The sequence below is a fragment of the Orussus abietinus genome, unplaced genomic scaffold, assembly GCF_000612105.2.
Source record: "Orussus abietinus isolate OABI.00-Male unplaced genomic scaffold, Oabi_2.0 scaffold30, whole genome shotgun sequence".
Taxonomy (NCBI): domain Eukaryota; kingdom Metazoa; phylum Arthropoda; class Insecta; order Hymenoptera; family Orussidae; genus Orussus; species Orussus abietinus.
This window is the reverse complement of record NW_019394276.1, coordinates 816,576-832,053: the sequence shown is the minus strand read 5'-3', so window position 1 is coordinate 832,053 and position 15,478 is coordinate 816,576. Positions and strand designations below refer to the sequence as shown.

The window sequence follows — 15,478 nt, the reverse complement described above, 5'->3', positions numbered from 1 at the left end:
CCGATGCTTTATGGAGACGATGTGGGGGTGGTAGAATCCTCTATCGGGTCCCCTCTTCCCTTTCGCCGAGGGATTGCTCCATTTCGGGCACGCTCCCCATACGTCAGGTCCACGTGGCAAGGTAATTTCCCCTCGGATGGTGCCTTTTGCCCATATTGTTCGAGGGCCCTTGTCGAGCCGACCGGACCGTGGGCACTCCTGGAGGACCCACTTTGTGCATCCTGTGTGCATAAGCCGAACACGCTTGCCGGGAGATGCAACGGTGTCCGAACACCCCGGCCATGATCGCGATAATGATAACCCGAACCCCCCCGCCGATGATCACACATTTGCACCGACCTGCACCCGACATCACGCGTATTCGCCTACGTGATAACGCGGGCTCCTCCCGCTGATAACACCCGCAGAGAATGGACCACGAGGATGCTGCACGAGTCACGCGAGGCAGGATGCATTCTGCCTTATCCTCAGACTCCTCTGAGTAGCCGAGATCCAAGATTTTCCTCCTTCTCGAAGAAACAGAGGCTCTATCTAATTTTCCTTTCCCTCTCGAAACGAGCGTCTAATTACTTGCAGGGAGCCGCGACGTTATCAAGGGACAATTAATTTGAAAAATTTCTAGAAATTTAGGAATTACGGAGATATTATCCAGGAGGTGCTCGACGAGGTCCTCATCGCAATTGATATTAATTGATACCGCAGTCAAGGGATAAGTGAGAATTCTCGAGAAGACCTCGCAGTCAGTCAAGTAAATCGCATTAAAACGATCGCCTAATTGCACGCAGGGAGCTTCGACGTTATCAGAGGAGGATTAATTTTAAGAACTCCTAGAAATTCCTAGAAATTTAGGAATTACGGAGACATTATCCAGGAGGTGCTCGTCAAGTCCCTCGTCGCGATTGATATTAATTAATAACGAAATCAAGGAACAATTGAGAGTTCTCGAGAAGACCTCGCAGTCAGTCAGGTAAATCGCATTAAAACGACCGCCTAATTGCCGCCTGGAGCCGCGTCGTCGTCGGGGAACATTTAATTTTCAGAAACGGCACGGCCGTACCTCTCGCTTACATTTACACCGACACGGCCGGCCGGTAATATCCTATTTTCGTACGGTAATAGGAGAATAAATAAAGGCAGGCCCGCCGGAAACGAGCAACCGCCACTGGAACCGACGTAATGAAAGACGGGGGTCTTGCGGTCGCTCTTATTAAAGTCGCTCTTCCTCGTTTAACCGGAAGTTAGTACCGACCGGAGCATCCAGAAACACCGGATCAAATCTAGGATAAATTCTTGCCTGACTTAAAAAGGCCCCTTCGGCGGATTGCCACGTTAAGCCACCCCCTTACATATTGTACATATGTGTACATGTACATATTGAATGTTACAAAAATAATCACGATTAATTATAATTTCTTTTATTTAATCTGAGAGAGCTAGAGAGCCGAAGGATGCACGATCTCGATTCTGAACGGTACTTTAACCCCTCTGAATGATCTACATATTGACTTTACCGGAATTTCGTTTTTTTTCCCCTCTATTTTCTTTATCTTTTTTGAATCCCCCAAGAAGCGCTTCGAGAATATCGAAGTCTCCCTAGGGGGAGGAGGGACATTATGCTAGATCCATACGTTCGAGACTCTAAATCCCAGGGCGAAAGTTCCCCCATACTTCTACGGGGCGATGTAATAAAATAAGACCTCCACCCCCGCCTACTGGGGGGTAAACGTGTACGTGGACGTGCGGCCGAGGTTAATGTTTCGGAAAAGTCGTTTACATAAATTTCACGATGAATCGAGCTAAACGAATTTTTGCCACTTAGGGATGATTTATCGCCGCCCCCTTGTAAAACTACCCCCGTCGAAGACAAGCCCCGGATGTAGCGATGTCAAAAAACCCGAGTTATCGAGGAAACTTTATAGCAATTTTTATTGCGAATTCCGACTTTACGAGGGACATTGATTTCTTCGTAGGTGCGATACTTCAAACGAGTCGGTAGGTCGTGAAATGGGTCTCGAAATGGTAGGAAGTATTAAGAAGTAAAAAAATTAACTTTCCATTCGCCTTCGAACCCACTTTATTGGAGACGCACGTCGGAGCTTACTAACCCCCTTGTTACGAGGGGGTTAAAAATTGTTTAATAGCCTGGACAGCGCCGCCGGTACCAAATGTTTGTACCGGAGGCTTGGTACCGTGTCCCCATTTGCGATTATGCATTTTCGATGGGAAATTAACATTTCCATTGGGAAGGAGGGGGGGCGGAAAACCCGACGGAACGGCCTGAGTTTCGAGCAAATCATAAAGGGACCACGAACGGTCCCATCGCGGCTTCCGGCGCGACCTTTGGCTCCGATCGTCCGTGGCAATTTGGCCGGGTGGATTTTTGATTTTCCGCCATTTATAGCCGCTCTCATAAATAACCATATTGCGCAATTTGAATGGCAAATGCCGGGCGGGGCAACATCGGTTCCGCCGAGGCAGGTCGCGGCTCGATTCCGTCAGTTTTCCCCGAGAATTTCCGGCGAGCGGCGAGGCCGCAAAATAATCGGTGCACCCGTCGTTGGCGAGCTTTAACCATACCACCAGGGGGTCGACCTGACGAGGGTGGAGGAATGATATGCACGTGGATGCGGTGGGGACCCCTGCCGAAACCCGCAAACCTGCGGTCCGAGCGTTTCGTCCGCATTCCCCGGTTAACCCGATCGGGAATCCTGGAAAAGAAGGCCTAAATTCGTTCTCTTAAGGTTCCGCTCTACCCCACTCCCCTAAGATAGATTATTGGGAAGCTCTGAGAATCCTGGGGAGGAAGACTCAAATCCTCTGTCTCAAGGGGATGTGAATGTGGCATCTGAGAGATCATTCGTTCATGAAACTTTTCTCCCAACTGGGTGCACCGAATCGTTTTCAAACTTTGCAACGTGAATATCAAGGCTATAAGAAAGGTCCAGGCCCTCAGGAAATTTCATTTTTTATAACAAATTTTTTAAACATTGAACTTTCACGGCTGTCAGGATCTTCCTTATAGCCTCCGTAATCCTATTGTAAAGTTTGAAGCAATTCGGTACACCCAATTCAGAGAAAAATTTCATAAACAAGATCTCTTTGGCGCGACATCCGTATCACCGGAAGGCACCGATTGATTCGACTCCCTTAAAGGCAGGGATTAAAAATTAAGCTCTCCAGAGGGATATCAAAGAGGGTTGAAATTCTCTGCGTTAAATTTCCGAAATTCCCAGCAAATTATCCATCATTAAACGACAAGAGTCAGCTCTGAAAATCCGGAAAAGAGGGCGCAGCTCCCCCGAGGTGGTCGGAAGCGTGATAGAAATCCGCGAAACGCAAGTGGAGGGAAACTCGGGGGTTGTTTTCCACGTTTCCCGGAAAGGGAGGTTTCCCTCCCGTTTCCGGGACCCTCCGGGGTTTGCCCGCACTTTCCTCTCCCGCAAAAGTCCTGGACGGAAGATTCGCGCGGAGGAATCGCGACGGCGAATAAGAAGAATACCGAAAAGGCGGGAAAATTGGGATTCAGAGGAGGGTGGAGGGAGGGGCGGGGGTGATCCGGCGGAAATGCAATCTCATGGGGTTCCTGCTCGTGCACTCTTTTCCTCTCCTTTCTGCTCCCTCTAAACGGTCGCGGATATTACGTCACCGGCGGAAGGACAGGTGACATCTTCCGGGGCCGCGGCGCGGAACGGCGTTTTTGCGTGTCTCGAGGGGGTGGCGGGCTTTGATTAAACCGAGTGCACCCCTCGGGGGGGTATCCACCCCCGGGGAGCCCATGGGGTGCGTCCCGACGCCTTTACGTCCCGTTTTACGGCGAAACTCGCGGCTATGCGGTCAGCCGGATTGCCTTTGCCCTCCGCGATCGGCCAGCTGCGAATCCGCCTTTACTACCCTCGCTCATTAATTCCATTTCCCCAGCTTCTCCTCGAGAATGCCGATTTACCCCGGAAACGCGAGCCGGAACACGCTTCCGATTTTTGGGACCCCCCGAAACTACGGCAATTCCGCCACCGCGGAATGGCCCCCTAAAACCCGGTTTAATGGGTTCTATTAAGGCGCCCCCTTGCGGCGCTCCTCTAAATCCTCCCCTGGAAGACGTCTTTTATTTCTTTATAGTTCTTTTCTTTTTTTTTTTTTTTTTCTAACAACGCATCGAACAATCGAGTGTTCTCCTTTCGGTTCTTCCTCCCTTTTCTGCTTTCCCGTTTTTACCCCGTTGCTCGCGCTCGCCAGTTTTCGCCCAATTCAGGCCGCAATTTCGGGGCTACATCCCGAAACCAAATTCCGACCCTCGTTTCGTTTGACTTTGCCGTATAATGTTATTAAAAATCCGCCAAGAGAGGAGAGGTCCGAGAGTCATTCGACAGAATTTGCGAATCGGTTTTGCTCTGGCTGGAATCGCGCGGTGACAATTTTCTCTGCTAATGCGGTATTCTTGGATTTTCTTTTCTTTTTCCTTTTTTTTTCTGGGGTTTTTCTGGGTTTTCTGGTTTAAAGAGAAAAGACCAGCTTGTACGAATTGAATAGGCTAATATCCGTCCAGGCTAAAGAGCGAAACTTGAGAAACCTCGATAACCAACAATGTTATTATCGGCCAATTAAAAATGATTATCCCCTTCCGAGCGATTACGAGAAGCAGTTAATTGAAAACGGCGCAGAAGCTTCGCAACCCCTCGAAAATGTACAGATATGCGTTTAAAAATTTAAAGGCATCCTGACGTCAATTTTCCATTATGCGGGAGATTCTGCGTAAATTTTGCGACCCTGTCGATTTTTAAACCCCCATGACAATTTTCAAAGCCGAGACCTGACACCCCCCAGAATGTACGCGATAGGCGTTGCTCCGACTCGCTCCATATCCGTAACTCAATTTCAACTTCGAAAACTCGTCTTTACTCCATTATACGCGACGCCAGGGATGCCATCCTCTGTACAGGGTGTCCAACCGTGCCCACGTAATGCAGGGCCATTATTACTGCGAAGTCTCCACTCGTGCATTTTAAAGGCAAAACCCAATTTCGGTCCCTTATCAAATCCTAATGGAACACGATGACTGACAGATAAACGGCATGAAATTAAATTTCCTGGCCCGCGATCAGATCCAATTTCTCAGGCGACTCATTAACCAATAAGAATCTCCGACACTGCAAAATGACATTCTCCATATTTATATCAAATTCACGGTTAATTGTTCGAGTTTAAAACCGAATTCACAATGAACTCGCGCCTAAGCCGAGTCCCACGTGGAGTTTTCATCTAAAATTGACATTTTCAACAGACCAGGTATAAATCCTGAGTTTTTGAAGATCTACAATGACATTTTCATCTAAAAATGACATTTTTAACAGACCGGGTATACATTCTTAGTTTTCAAGCTGAATTCTAGGATGTGTTTAGACGTCCTTTTTTTAACGAGGCTCCTGGTTAATTTATTGTGATATAAAGTGGGTTTGGCTAGATTTCCGTGCATTCGGTCCACCTGGGGTGAGAAAAGGCACCGATCGAGATGGAAGGCAGGTTCTTTCTTTCTTCGGCTGTCAAACTTCCCGTCTAGAGGCGCAGCTTTGTGCAGCTTCCAGAGGGGCGTTCGAAAACGACGGGTCTCGCATATCGAGGTGCCAAAATCGTCGCCCTCGTCGTCGGGGTAATACGAGGGCACCCTAAAAGTGGAGGCGTGTAAATGACGTTCGACTGGTAAGCACGTTTCGCGAGGATTTTCCGCCGCGGAGCCGACAACACGTCCGGGCAAACACCGATTCTATGGTCGACAAAGGCCCGCGATGAAAACGCACGACCCGCGGCCAGAATTATTTTCGAGCGCGGGTGTTGGGAGAAGAAGAAAAAAGAAATAGAAGGGGGGGAAAAGAAAATAAAAGGCGTCGGGCGAGAACGCGGAAATTCCCAGCTCGACGAGCGCGCGACCTCTCCCTTAATCGAGGAACCCGAGCCCAGAGACAAAAGTCTGCTTTTCGAGAAAATTGCGCCTCCGATTACGACCCGATGAAATTCATCACGCCCCGGCCCAAGGTGCGCTGCTTTTCCCCGGAGAAAAGGGAAAATGCCCGAGAGTTTAATAATTAAAATTAAAACCACTTAAGGAGGAACACCAAGCGCAGGCGCCGAACGACTCATTACCGTAATGAAATGGAACCTTAGAAAAAGTTGTTAAATCCCCCATTTTGTATAAATAATAAAAGATAATACGCTGTGGAGGAATTGTAAGGTCCCTCGCTTAAAAAAAAAAAATAGGACCTGAAGGATTCGAACCTGTGCCTTGCGCTCTTGTCCGCAATGTCGTTGCGAGATATTGGGAATTAAAAACAAGAAAAAAATCTAGGGTAATGCAAGATTATTGAGGGACAGGTGCGATCTAGTTACTCTAGTCTGATCGCGTGGATTGCGGGAAGGAAGCGGAAATTTCTTCGCGATAAATCGAAGACCCTCTTTGAGGGAACTCCCGAACCTTGAACCAAGAGTCGCGCCGCAACACGTGTCCACGTTTGGCAAGTGGCCAATGGCATGGGTACCATCCACAATGAACTTTCCGTTCTGATAGTCGTCGTTGTTTTCGGGCACATACATAGGTAACAAGAATACCCCCGGAGCCCTGGAGAAACGAGGAGTGTTGCCAACAATTTTCCGCTAGGCGCACGTGGCCAGCCACTTCCATTAGACCGGCCGATAGCACGTCCACGTATACAGGAATTAGTCGCTCCCCATATATTTAGTAGAAATTCCCCGGAAACATGCCGAGAGGCAATGCAACATGTCCGTCAAATGGCTGCAGAGCTTTCCTCCTCCTGAAGAATTAATATCCCCAGTGTTTTCATATTTCACAAGTGTCCTCTTACGGCAGCGCGTGTAAATTCCGCGTCTAAAAGATGCTACGAAGTTGGCCCTACTCGAAAAATGATACCCTATGTTTTTAACAATTAATAACAAAATTTATGTCTGGGATTTAATCTCGATACGAGTTCCATAAATTATACTTTTATAATCCACTACTATTGATATAAACGCTCTCGTTGGCTGTCGCGGATAATTCTCTCGGTCCAATCGTTGACGTTTAATGTGAAATAAAAATAAAAATAAAATCAAGCCCGAAGTAAGCAGAATATTTCCTGGGAGAATACTTAAGGAACAATTAATAAATGTCTTGTACAACTTGGAAGTTTCTTCGAGTTTACATCTTTCTCGCCTTTGCGGCCTGAAAATTTATTTTTCCCGGAAATGTGGACAATTGTTGAGTTCAAATAACGTGTAATGGCCGAGAAAACGGTCGACGTAGAAATTTCGTCGGCGTTTGTCAAGCGACGGAATCCCCGCACGGTGGTCTTGGGCTTTGCCGGAGCTTCTCCTCTTTTCGATCCTGCGGAGACTTTTCCGCAACTCCGGTCCGCAGGATTCTCGTGCATTTTGTATGCCGACGTTGTAAAGCGATCGTTCCCCCGCCGATATGGGTAAGCCCGGAAACGCGTTTTGCGGAAAAACCGGAAGCATTGGCATTCGCGTCGCGGCAATCCGCGAGATCCTCGCCGCAGAGGGGCCGCTGCGATTCCGCGTCGACGGAAGACGGAGAAAAAGGAAATCTGCACTTGCGAGGAAGTTGAAACGCAAAACCAGGGCCAGGTTTCCCGTGAAAAATCATGTAGGGGCTGTGAAAAATCGAGCCCTGATAAGGGGTGGAGAAGATGCGCGCGTTATCACCGAGCCACCCTCGCACCCCTTATCAACGGTTGACACGTATGTGCGAACCATGCTCTCGATAGACACACGATTTTCTTCTTCCCTCCTCGACTCTTTTTCTCTCGAGCGTCGTAAAAAAGCACACTTCCCTCTTATCAAGCCCTCAGCTCGCCGGAATGATAACGGACAACCCTTAACGATATTTCCCAAATGAATAATAAACTACTCGTACTGTCGCAAAATCTTTACAAATGTACAATTTAGATATACGGAGTTGCGTTAAAACTACAGACTCTCTAAATAATAAATAATATAAATTAACCAAAATGGGAATAAAATATGAACTCCATTCGATGAATTCGACTGATATGGACTCCGGGGTCCGGCATCGCCTCGTGTGGCTTGGTAAAATATAAAAAGTCGCACGGTACTTTATCACGAGGGTTTACAGGATGCAGTGTCGTCCAATGCGATTCCCGATGCAGCATAAATAAAGGAAGAAGGCACGCCATTCGCGGAGAATAGCAATGGTATCGTAAAAAAGGGAGATTGCGAGTGCGGCCAAGAGATGGATATCGGGGCGATCTCGTATCAGCGATATTTACGACGTTAGTTTGAAAAAATCCACCCCCCTCCGCAGTTTCCACCCCTTTCCTTCTCATCGATTTTCGAAGAGAGCAAAATGATAAAAGAAAAAAATCGCGTGTCCTTATCCTTCATCTTTTTAATCCTGCAAGTGCATCAAGGGAGATCGTCACTTGCCTTTCTTCCCTTTTGACATATTTTATGTACGATCGATCGAGCGTAACCGCAGCTCTTATCGGTTCCCTTCTTATCGCGAGTCGCCTAATCGGGACAAGAAATTCTCAAGGGAATTCGCAAAAGAGGGGCACGAAATATTAATCGGGGCGTCTTCATGGGACTTGTACCTCCCGCGGGAGCTCGGTTTCGATCCCGGTATAACTAAAGAGAAAGGGTGGGAAAAACGGGGAGGGGGTTAAAAAGAGAGACGCGGCGTTTGCGAGCGTATCGTAAAAAAAGGGCTCGCGAGAGAGCGAACGGATGGATATCGAGTTGGTCTCGTATCATCAATATTTATGATAGTAGTTCGAAAAAGCTCGTTCCCTCTCTCTCCTACTCTTCCTCCGTCGCCTCCTCTCGGCTCTCTTTCTCGGGTCCTGCCGATAAAGAGCAGGGCCTCCCATAAAAGGGAAGAAAGGACAGAAACGACAAGAAAAGCTTAACAATAAGAGAAGTTCTGCCCGACTCGTTTTATCGTCCCAGGCTCGGATCCCTTTCTTTGGCGCTCTCTCTTTTATTTCTGCGGAAGCGTGCCTCGTTCCTCCTCCATTTTACCTCCTTTCTTTCCGGTGTGCCTCCTCTCTCCTTTTTTCTCCCTCCGTCGTTACCCCCGATGGGTCCTCCACCAGGACACGAGAGGACCGATCTTCCCGGCAGCTTATTCGGCTCCTGGACCACGGGATCAATTAACGGGACAGGATTACACGAAGAAATAAAGCAAGAGGGAAGATCCAATCAAAGGAAATCTCGGCCAGATGAGGATATCGTCGAACGGTCCATCTTTGCGGCGCTGATAAGGGTTATCCTCGGATATGGACCGCTGATAAGGGATTCGATGCCGCCCAATTACATTGCTTCGAGCAGTTCCTTTTAGTAGGTCTTGATCAGAAACCGCCGAATCAAGTGTCTACTGATCTCTGACTATGTTAAGATCAACCGATATTTTGGATGCAATATATTGCCGAAATTAATTTGCAAAGATAGTTTCAGTGATACTAATTCAGTACGCGTTGATAATTCATTACGTGTCATTATGGTGGATTTTCAACGTCTTTATCTTCCACGTTTTGTTTGTTTCAGCGGGCACGAATCTGGTGGGGAAATTCACTCAGAGTGTCAGAAGGATCGTCCAGGACGTCAAGGACGAGGGAACCTCCAGTGAGTAATATTGAAATTCGACTTTAGGAAAAATCTCACGATAACGCGAATGACAAGACACTTTAAAACGTACTAATCCACTCATTATCGAATCATGCTCGGTCATAACGCTCAAGTAGTTACTACTTGGTCGAACGTCTCAGCACTCGAGACTTACCTTTCATCCAACCTAAGTCTGCATTTGCGAGCATTTCCAAAACGTTTCGGCTGGGTGTTAATTTTCCACGAACCGCTTCGGGCTTTCCTCGGAACGTTTAACGATGCAGCAAGACGTTGATTATCCCAACGCATTTCGTGTAACCCCCTTCGCCCCTGCTCCATTTCCTTCCCTCGGTTCCATCGAGGAACACTTTACAAAAAGGATTTAAAAAAAAAGAAAAGAAAACTAGAAAAAAAGAACGAAATATTCCTCGGAAAATATCTCGCTACTTGCAGAGGATACTTTGAATGCGAAAGTAGCACCCCAGTGTTCTCCAGGATTCGAGGAATAAATTTTCAAATAATTCCAGTCTCATAATAATTGCTAAAAGATCGCCCCGTCGAAGATGTCTGTAAATAGGGATTGCTTGAAATTCCCACAGGACAGGATTTTCCAAAAGAAAAGTTTTGTTATCATGCCTAGACCAGAACCAAGATCACATTTATTAATGAAAAATGGAATTTCACGAGCATCGCGTTCGTCATTAGGGCCTCTCCGTAATCACGTGTTAACGTTTCAAATGCACCCAATTTGAAGGAAAGTTTTATTAATATTTTCAGGTTTTACGTATATCTATATAGAATGACCTTTTCATATATCAGCTTAACGAAATATTTCTTTGGTACTGTCCGCGGAAACATGTCCTTGGTTCAGTGTATTTTCTTTTTTTTTCTTTCTATTTTTCTATGAGACGATCTCGTGAAAAATTTGATTAAATGGGAGGTGCTTGAAATAGGTCCGCTAACGGGTTAGCAATTTGGCAAATCCCTTGCTCACGGATCGCGGCATTTCGGGCGACAGAGTGCCCGTCGAGTAGCTACTCGCAAACAGCTACGACAACCGCAACGATAGTGACGACGAGGAGGACGATGAAGAGGTCCTGGTAGAGGAAGTGGAAAGTAAGCTGGCGCAGAGCCAGCTGATAGGTACACCATTCGGCGAATGGAGTTGGAGCATAAACTCCGGCCGTTCCGCCAAGCGGAAGCGTGTCGGCGAGCGATCGGCGGGACGATCTCTCTCTCTCTCTCTGGCGAACTTCGACTCAATTAAATTCGGATTAAACCTCCCATAACCGAGGCGGAGCATAAAGCCATATGTTCCGAATCGACGAGTGCCGATGACTTCCGAAAAGTTCCCCTCTGACCACGAGAATTAGATCCCACTGCGGCACCTGTCGAAATTAATTCCGAAACTGGAGCGCACCTCTGCGATTCGAGCGCACTTATTAATATACGCGGGAAATGAAAAGGAGAAAGAAAAAAATCTCGTCGGAAATGAAACCTCCAAATTATGGAGAATTAATATTTATTTCTCTTACCCGTTCTCTGGGTACAAAGTGTCATCGAATTATCACACAAAGTGATCGTGAATAGTAATTAACCGTAGAAAAAGATAAGGGAAATGTTTTAACGAAAACAAATTAAAATAAACGGATCGTTCGGTTTTGGGTACCTTTTATTAACGAGATGAAAGGTTTCATTAAGAAAATGTACAATACGCTTTCATGGATTTTCGAGAAATTTTTCGAGCGTAGCATGGAAGTGTCGGCCGATAAGTCTATTGGAAATTAAATTATCGATGATTCGCCAAGTACCCACGGTACATTTGCAACGAAATTCACCGGAGCGGCGTAGAAATGAAAATGACACCAGCTCGCAATACCGTCGGGAGGTTTTATTGCGGCTTGAAGTTGTCCTTTTACGACGTGCCATTCTATTTCGAACAGAGTTGCGAACCTCGAGCCGGCATTTTTAAACCCTATTTACGGTTTTACGCTTCCGCGGTATGAGAGCCACGCGAGACGTTTCCGCATCCGCATCGACCGCGCGGAAGGCTTTCGCAAAATCGGGAACCAGATTAAAGAAACGCCTCGAAATTGAAGAAATTTCCCAAGACACGCCCGTCGCGCGCCAACAGGTATTATAATATTAAATAACGGAGGGGCGATAAAAATTTTACGCCCTCCCATCCGCAGATAAGCGGAACAGATTCCGTCCTTCCGGCCCGTAATTTCTGGGCATAAATGTTACGGAACGCGGACGGTTTAATTATACAGAACAAGAGGACTGGAGTTAATGGTGCCCCATGAAACCTCGTTTTACCAATGGGATGCAAAAATGGGACCTCGCGGAACGACCGATAACGATCACGTTAAATGCATCAAAGCCGGATAATAGGCCGATCGGAAGTGGGGCTGATACCGCCAAAGAGGAGACCAAAAACGCACCCAGCACGGAAGTAAAGAGTCTAATTACTCCAATCCCTAATAGCAATTATCGGATCGCGCCCGCCAGTAAATTCGGTACACGCGAGTTGCGCGTATACTTCCGTCGCCGGTGAAAAATCGATTCTCATCGGCGAGATTCGGTGATTCCGCCTCGGAAAAGTCAGTTTGATTGGCTTCGATTAGCCCGAAATACCGGATAAGCTTACCGGGTGACGAGCAAACTCTTGCCAAATTTCCCGCTCGCAATTATGCCTCGACCCGAGACTTTATTAACCGGCGGACTCTGTCAATATATTCAATTGATATAATTCGATCAGGTATCAAAGCGCAAATTACATACACCGCGAGTCATAAGCATACCCTGGGAATGAAATCAGAGATTTAATTCCGCCAACGAGGCCATCTCTTTTCCCGCTGCTCTATTTACCTGCCCCGATCTCCGCTTTTTACGTTTACCTCTGCCCCTTTACCTTTTAATTTCCCGGGACAATCATTCCCTCGTACTACTTAGTCACAAACCTGCGGAAAGAGGGCCGACAAAGGGCTGGAAAAAAATCCCTCGGCCGAATCGAATCGCGGCTCCCACGATTTAACGCGGCGATCCCTCGATTCCATTGTGATCGCACAAAGACATTCCTTATCGATCCTTTCGAATCGATCGGAGGCTCCCGAAGGAAACCTCAAAGAGGATGGACTCGATAGACACGCACGGCAGCTTTGTGCCAGGCCGAGTGATTGGGGGTCCTGTCTGAAATCTGAAATCTAAAATCTGAAATCGCGATTCCGACCTCCGTGTAATCTAGTTCGTTCCGCGCGAGCGGAAACTCGCATTCGATTATGATAATTGTCCGGTCGAGCGTGAAATTCAGTTATTTTCCAAGACGGAAATACAAAGCGATCCAAAACGATGAAAAATCTCCCGGGAAATTCCATTCACCTCCGGGATAAAATTTTACCCTCTAATTACTCCGATACGATATATCGATTAGCACTCTGATTTATAAGCTCACAAACGAGTCTCGAATCTTCTGACACGGTTAATTAATTTCATGTTATATCAAATATTAAGCGAAAGTTACTGCTAGGAGTACTCGAATACGAGTGATATCGATATTTATTAAGTCGTGTCATTTGTCGATCATGTCGCGAGAATATCGAGTCATGGAAGAACTGCCGCTATTATCGCGCCGTGATATATAGAAACTGTATTATCAGAACACGTTGTTATATCAGAATCGAGTGTATATCAAAGTGGAATAAAAATTTGAGAAGGTAATTCACGGATTTATCGCGGTTTTTAAACAGTACGTCAACACCTTGTCCACTTAATTCGAAACTCCACTTCGTTAAACAGTTTTTATTGACACATTTTACACGATATGCACCCTCTTTTCAAGAATCACTCGTCGTTTTACGGCAGTACTCGATCGGAATCAGCTACTTTGACAACTCCCTTCCCCCCGGGGGAGGTCAGAAAGTTGCCGTAACTGTGAAACTTATCATAAAAATACAGGTGGCCAGACGAAGGAGGAAGTGATCGAGACGAACGAGAGGCTCAGAATCGTGAGGATGCGGCTAGATGGAAGTTACGACACGGCCAAAAGAGCCCTGGTCACTCTGATGCGCAAGTACACCGACAGCAAACAGATACGGAACGTTTTCCAGCGGTACAACCAGCTGAAGCTCATGATAAAGGTGAGAAAGGAGGAAGCTCGATCGGAGGGGGTGGTTCCATGGGAGGGCACTCGTAAATCCCATGGATACATCCCCCGGCGAGCACCCCCTCAGCCATTACGACTCTTCTTAATAGATTTACGTCCCTTTACTCTCGATGTACACCGAGGATCATCCATGCTTCCCTCTGAACGGCGGAAAATCAATTTTCCAATTTTTTACCGGCCAAAGGTATCGACAACGAGCTTTCAAAGGGTTTTCCAATCGTTTTCCAATTTGTTCCCGAGCTGTCTATTTTTTTCGCGATGGAGCCCCTGATACCCTGATTGGGTTTGGTATCCTGAGCGAAAAGTGTCCTTTCTGGGGGAAATTTTTTACATATCGGCGATTCGAATGATTCCTGCTGAAGAAATTTCATTGCTGAGGAACTCCCATTTTTGTATAATATCATCTTTCCTTTGTGTTCGAGAGACTTGGCTTATCGCGTACGTGTTCGTTCTTTCCCAGGACGTGATAAAATTGGAGACCCAATACTGGACCCTGGTGGACATCCCTCGGCAGGAGAAGCAGGAAACGGTGCCGGCGTTCGTTCTGCGAGCCTGCGCCATTATGGAGAAAACGCACAAAAGCGGCGAAGGGGTGAAGACTACTGCGCGATTGGCCGAAGAAGCGGAGAGCAAGAGGGACCGCATAGAACGACTCGAAAGTACGTACCGGTCCTCTTTCTCGTGCATTTTGCATATTGGCTATTCTTCCCTTAAATAAATCTCCAAGAAACGGGTCTAGGGAACGCCTGGTGCGCTGGAAATTCCCTAGGTCTTTTGAGCAAGGTCCAAAGGACCCTCTCCGGCGTTACTTCGGCGACTCGACAATGGAACGTCGGAGCCAAGCAAAGGGTCCCTGAGGACCTTTGATCCTGGAATTTCTCTCGAAGTCAAGTAATAATTGCGTAATTCGCGGGCAGAAGTAACCGGCAATGCTTGGTTTAATTGTTTTACCCATCACGAGGGTTACTTCGAGAGCAAGGACTGGAATTACCTCCAGCTGGTGGAACGTCGACTGGGGCGATGCAGGAAACAGTTGCAGGAAGAGTCGAGAGACAGGGAGTGTAATCCTTCGAGGTTTCCTCCTGGTCAGTTCTTTCACCAAGAGGGACAGGATTTACGTGGCGTCCACGGCCAGGTCTCCTGATTTACCAAGGTCCGCAACGAGGAACCTGCAAAACGTACCCCTAAATACTAGGTCGAACAAGTTTGCACTACCTAACAAGCCCCCGTTTGTTGTCATCCCGGAATAGCCCCGTTTGAGAAAGAGGAATAGTATCGAAGATGCAGCCAGTTTCCAGCACTTTACGCCCGATTGCTCCCGGCCAATAACCATTATCCTGGCGCAAGATAATCGAAGATATCCCCCGTTTGCTCCCCTCCTCCCCGGGTCTGGATTTTGCATGGTTTTCTATTTTCTTTCGAGATCGTGCCACCGTTTAGCGACTCAATGGACTTTCTCGGCGCCTCTTAAAGGGCACCGGACAAAGGAAAAAGAGGCGGAAAAATGAATGGATCAAAAGGGACAGTCAGGAATTTAATTCCGTCACGATTCGTTGATGGTCTTATTATTCAGGCGCCAAGGGACCAAATGGTATTAAATTCGTACTCGGGTAAAACTCGGAAAGCTCAATATTCAGGATCGATAATTTCGAGTCGAAAATCCCTGGAGTTTTCCCAAGGGACCGG

General features: G+C 47.1%; 1 protein-coding gene across 1 annotated transcript in view; it reads left to right on the top strand.

Annotated features, from left to right (window-relative positions):
- LOC105701601 overlaps window positions 1–15,478 on the top strand; it is a 79,995-nt gene that overhangs the window by 60,804 nt on the left and 3,713 nt on the right. The window contains exons 2-4 of the mRNA XM_012428464.1: window positions 9,568–9,645; window positions 13,585–13,766; window positions 14,253–14,451. Coding sequence (XP_012283887.1) covers window positions 9,568–9,645; window positions 13,585–13,766; window positions 14,253–14,451 — 459 coding nt within the window. The remainder of the gene's footprint in view (window positions 1–9,567; window positions 9,646–13,584; window positions 13,767–14,252; window positions 14,452–15,478) is intronic.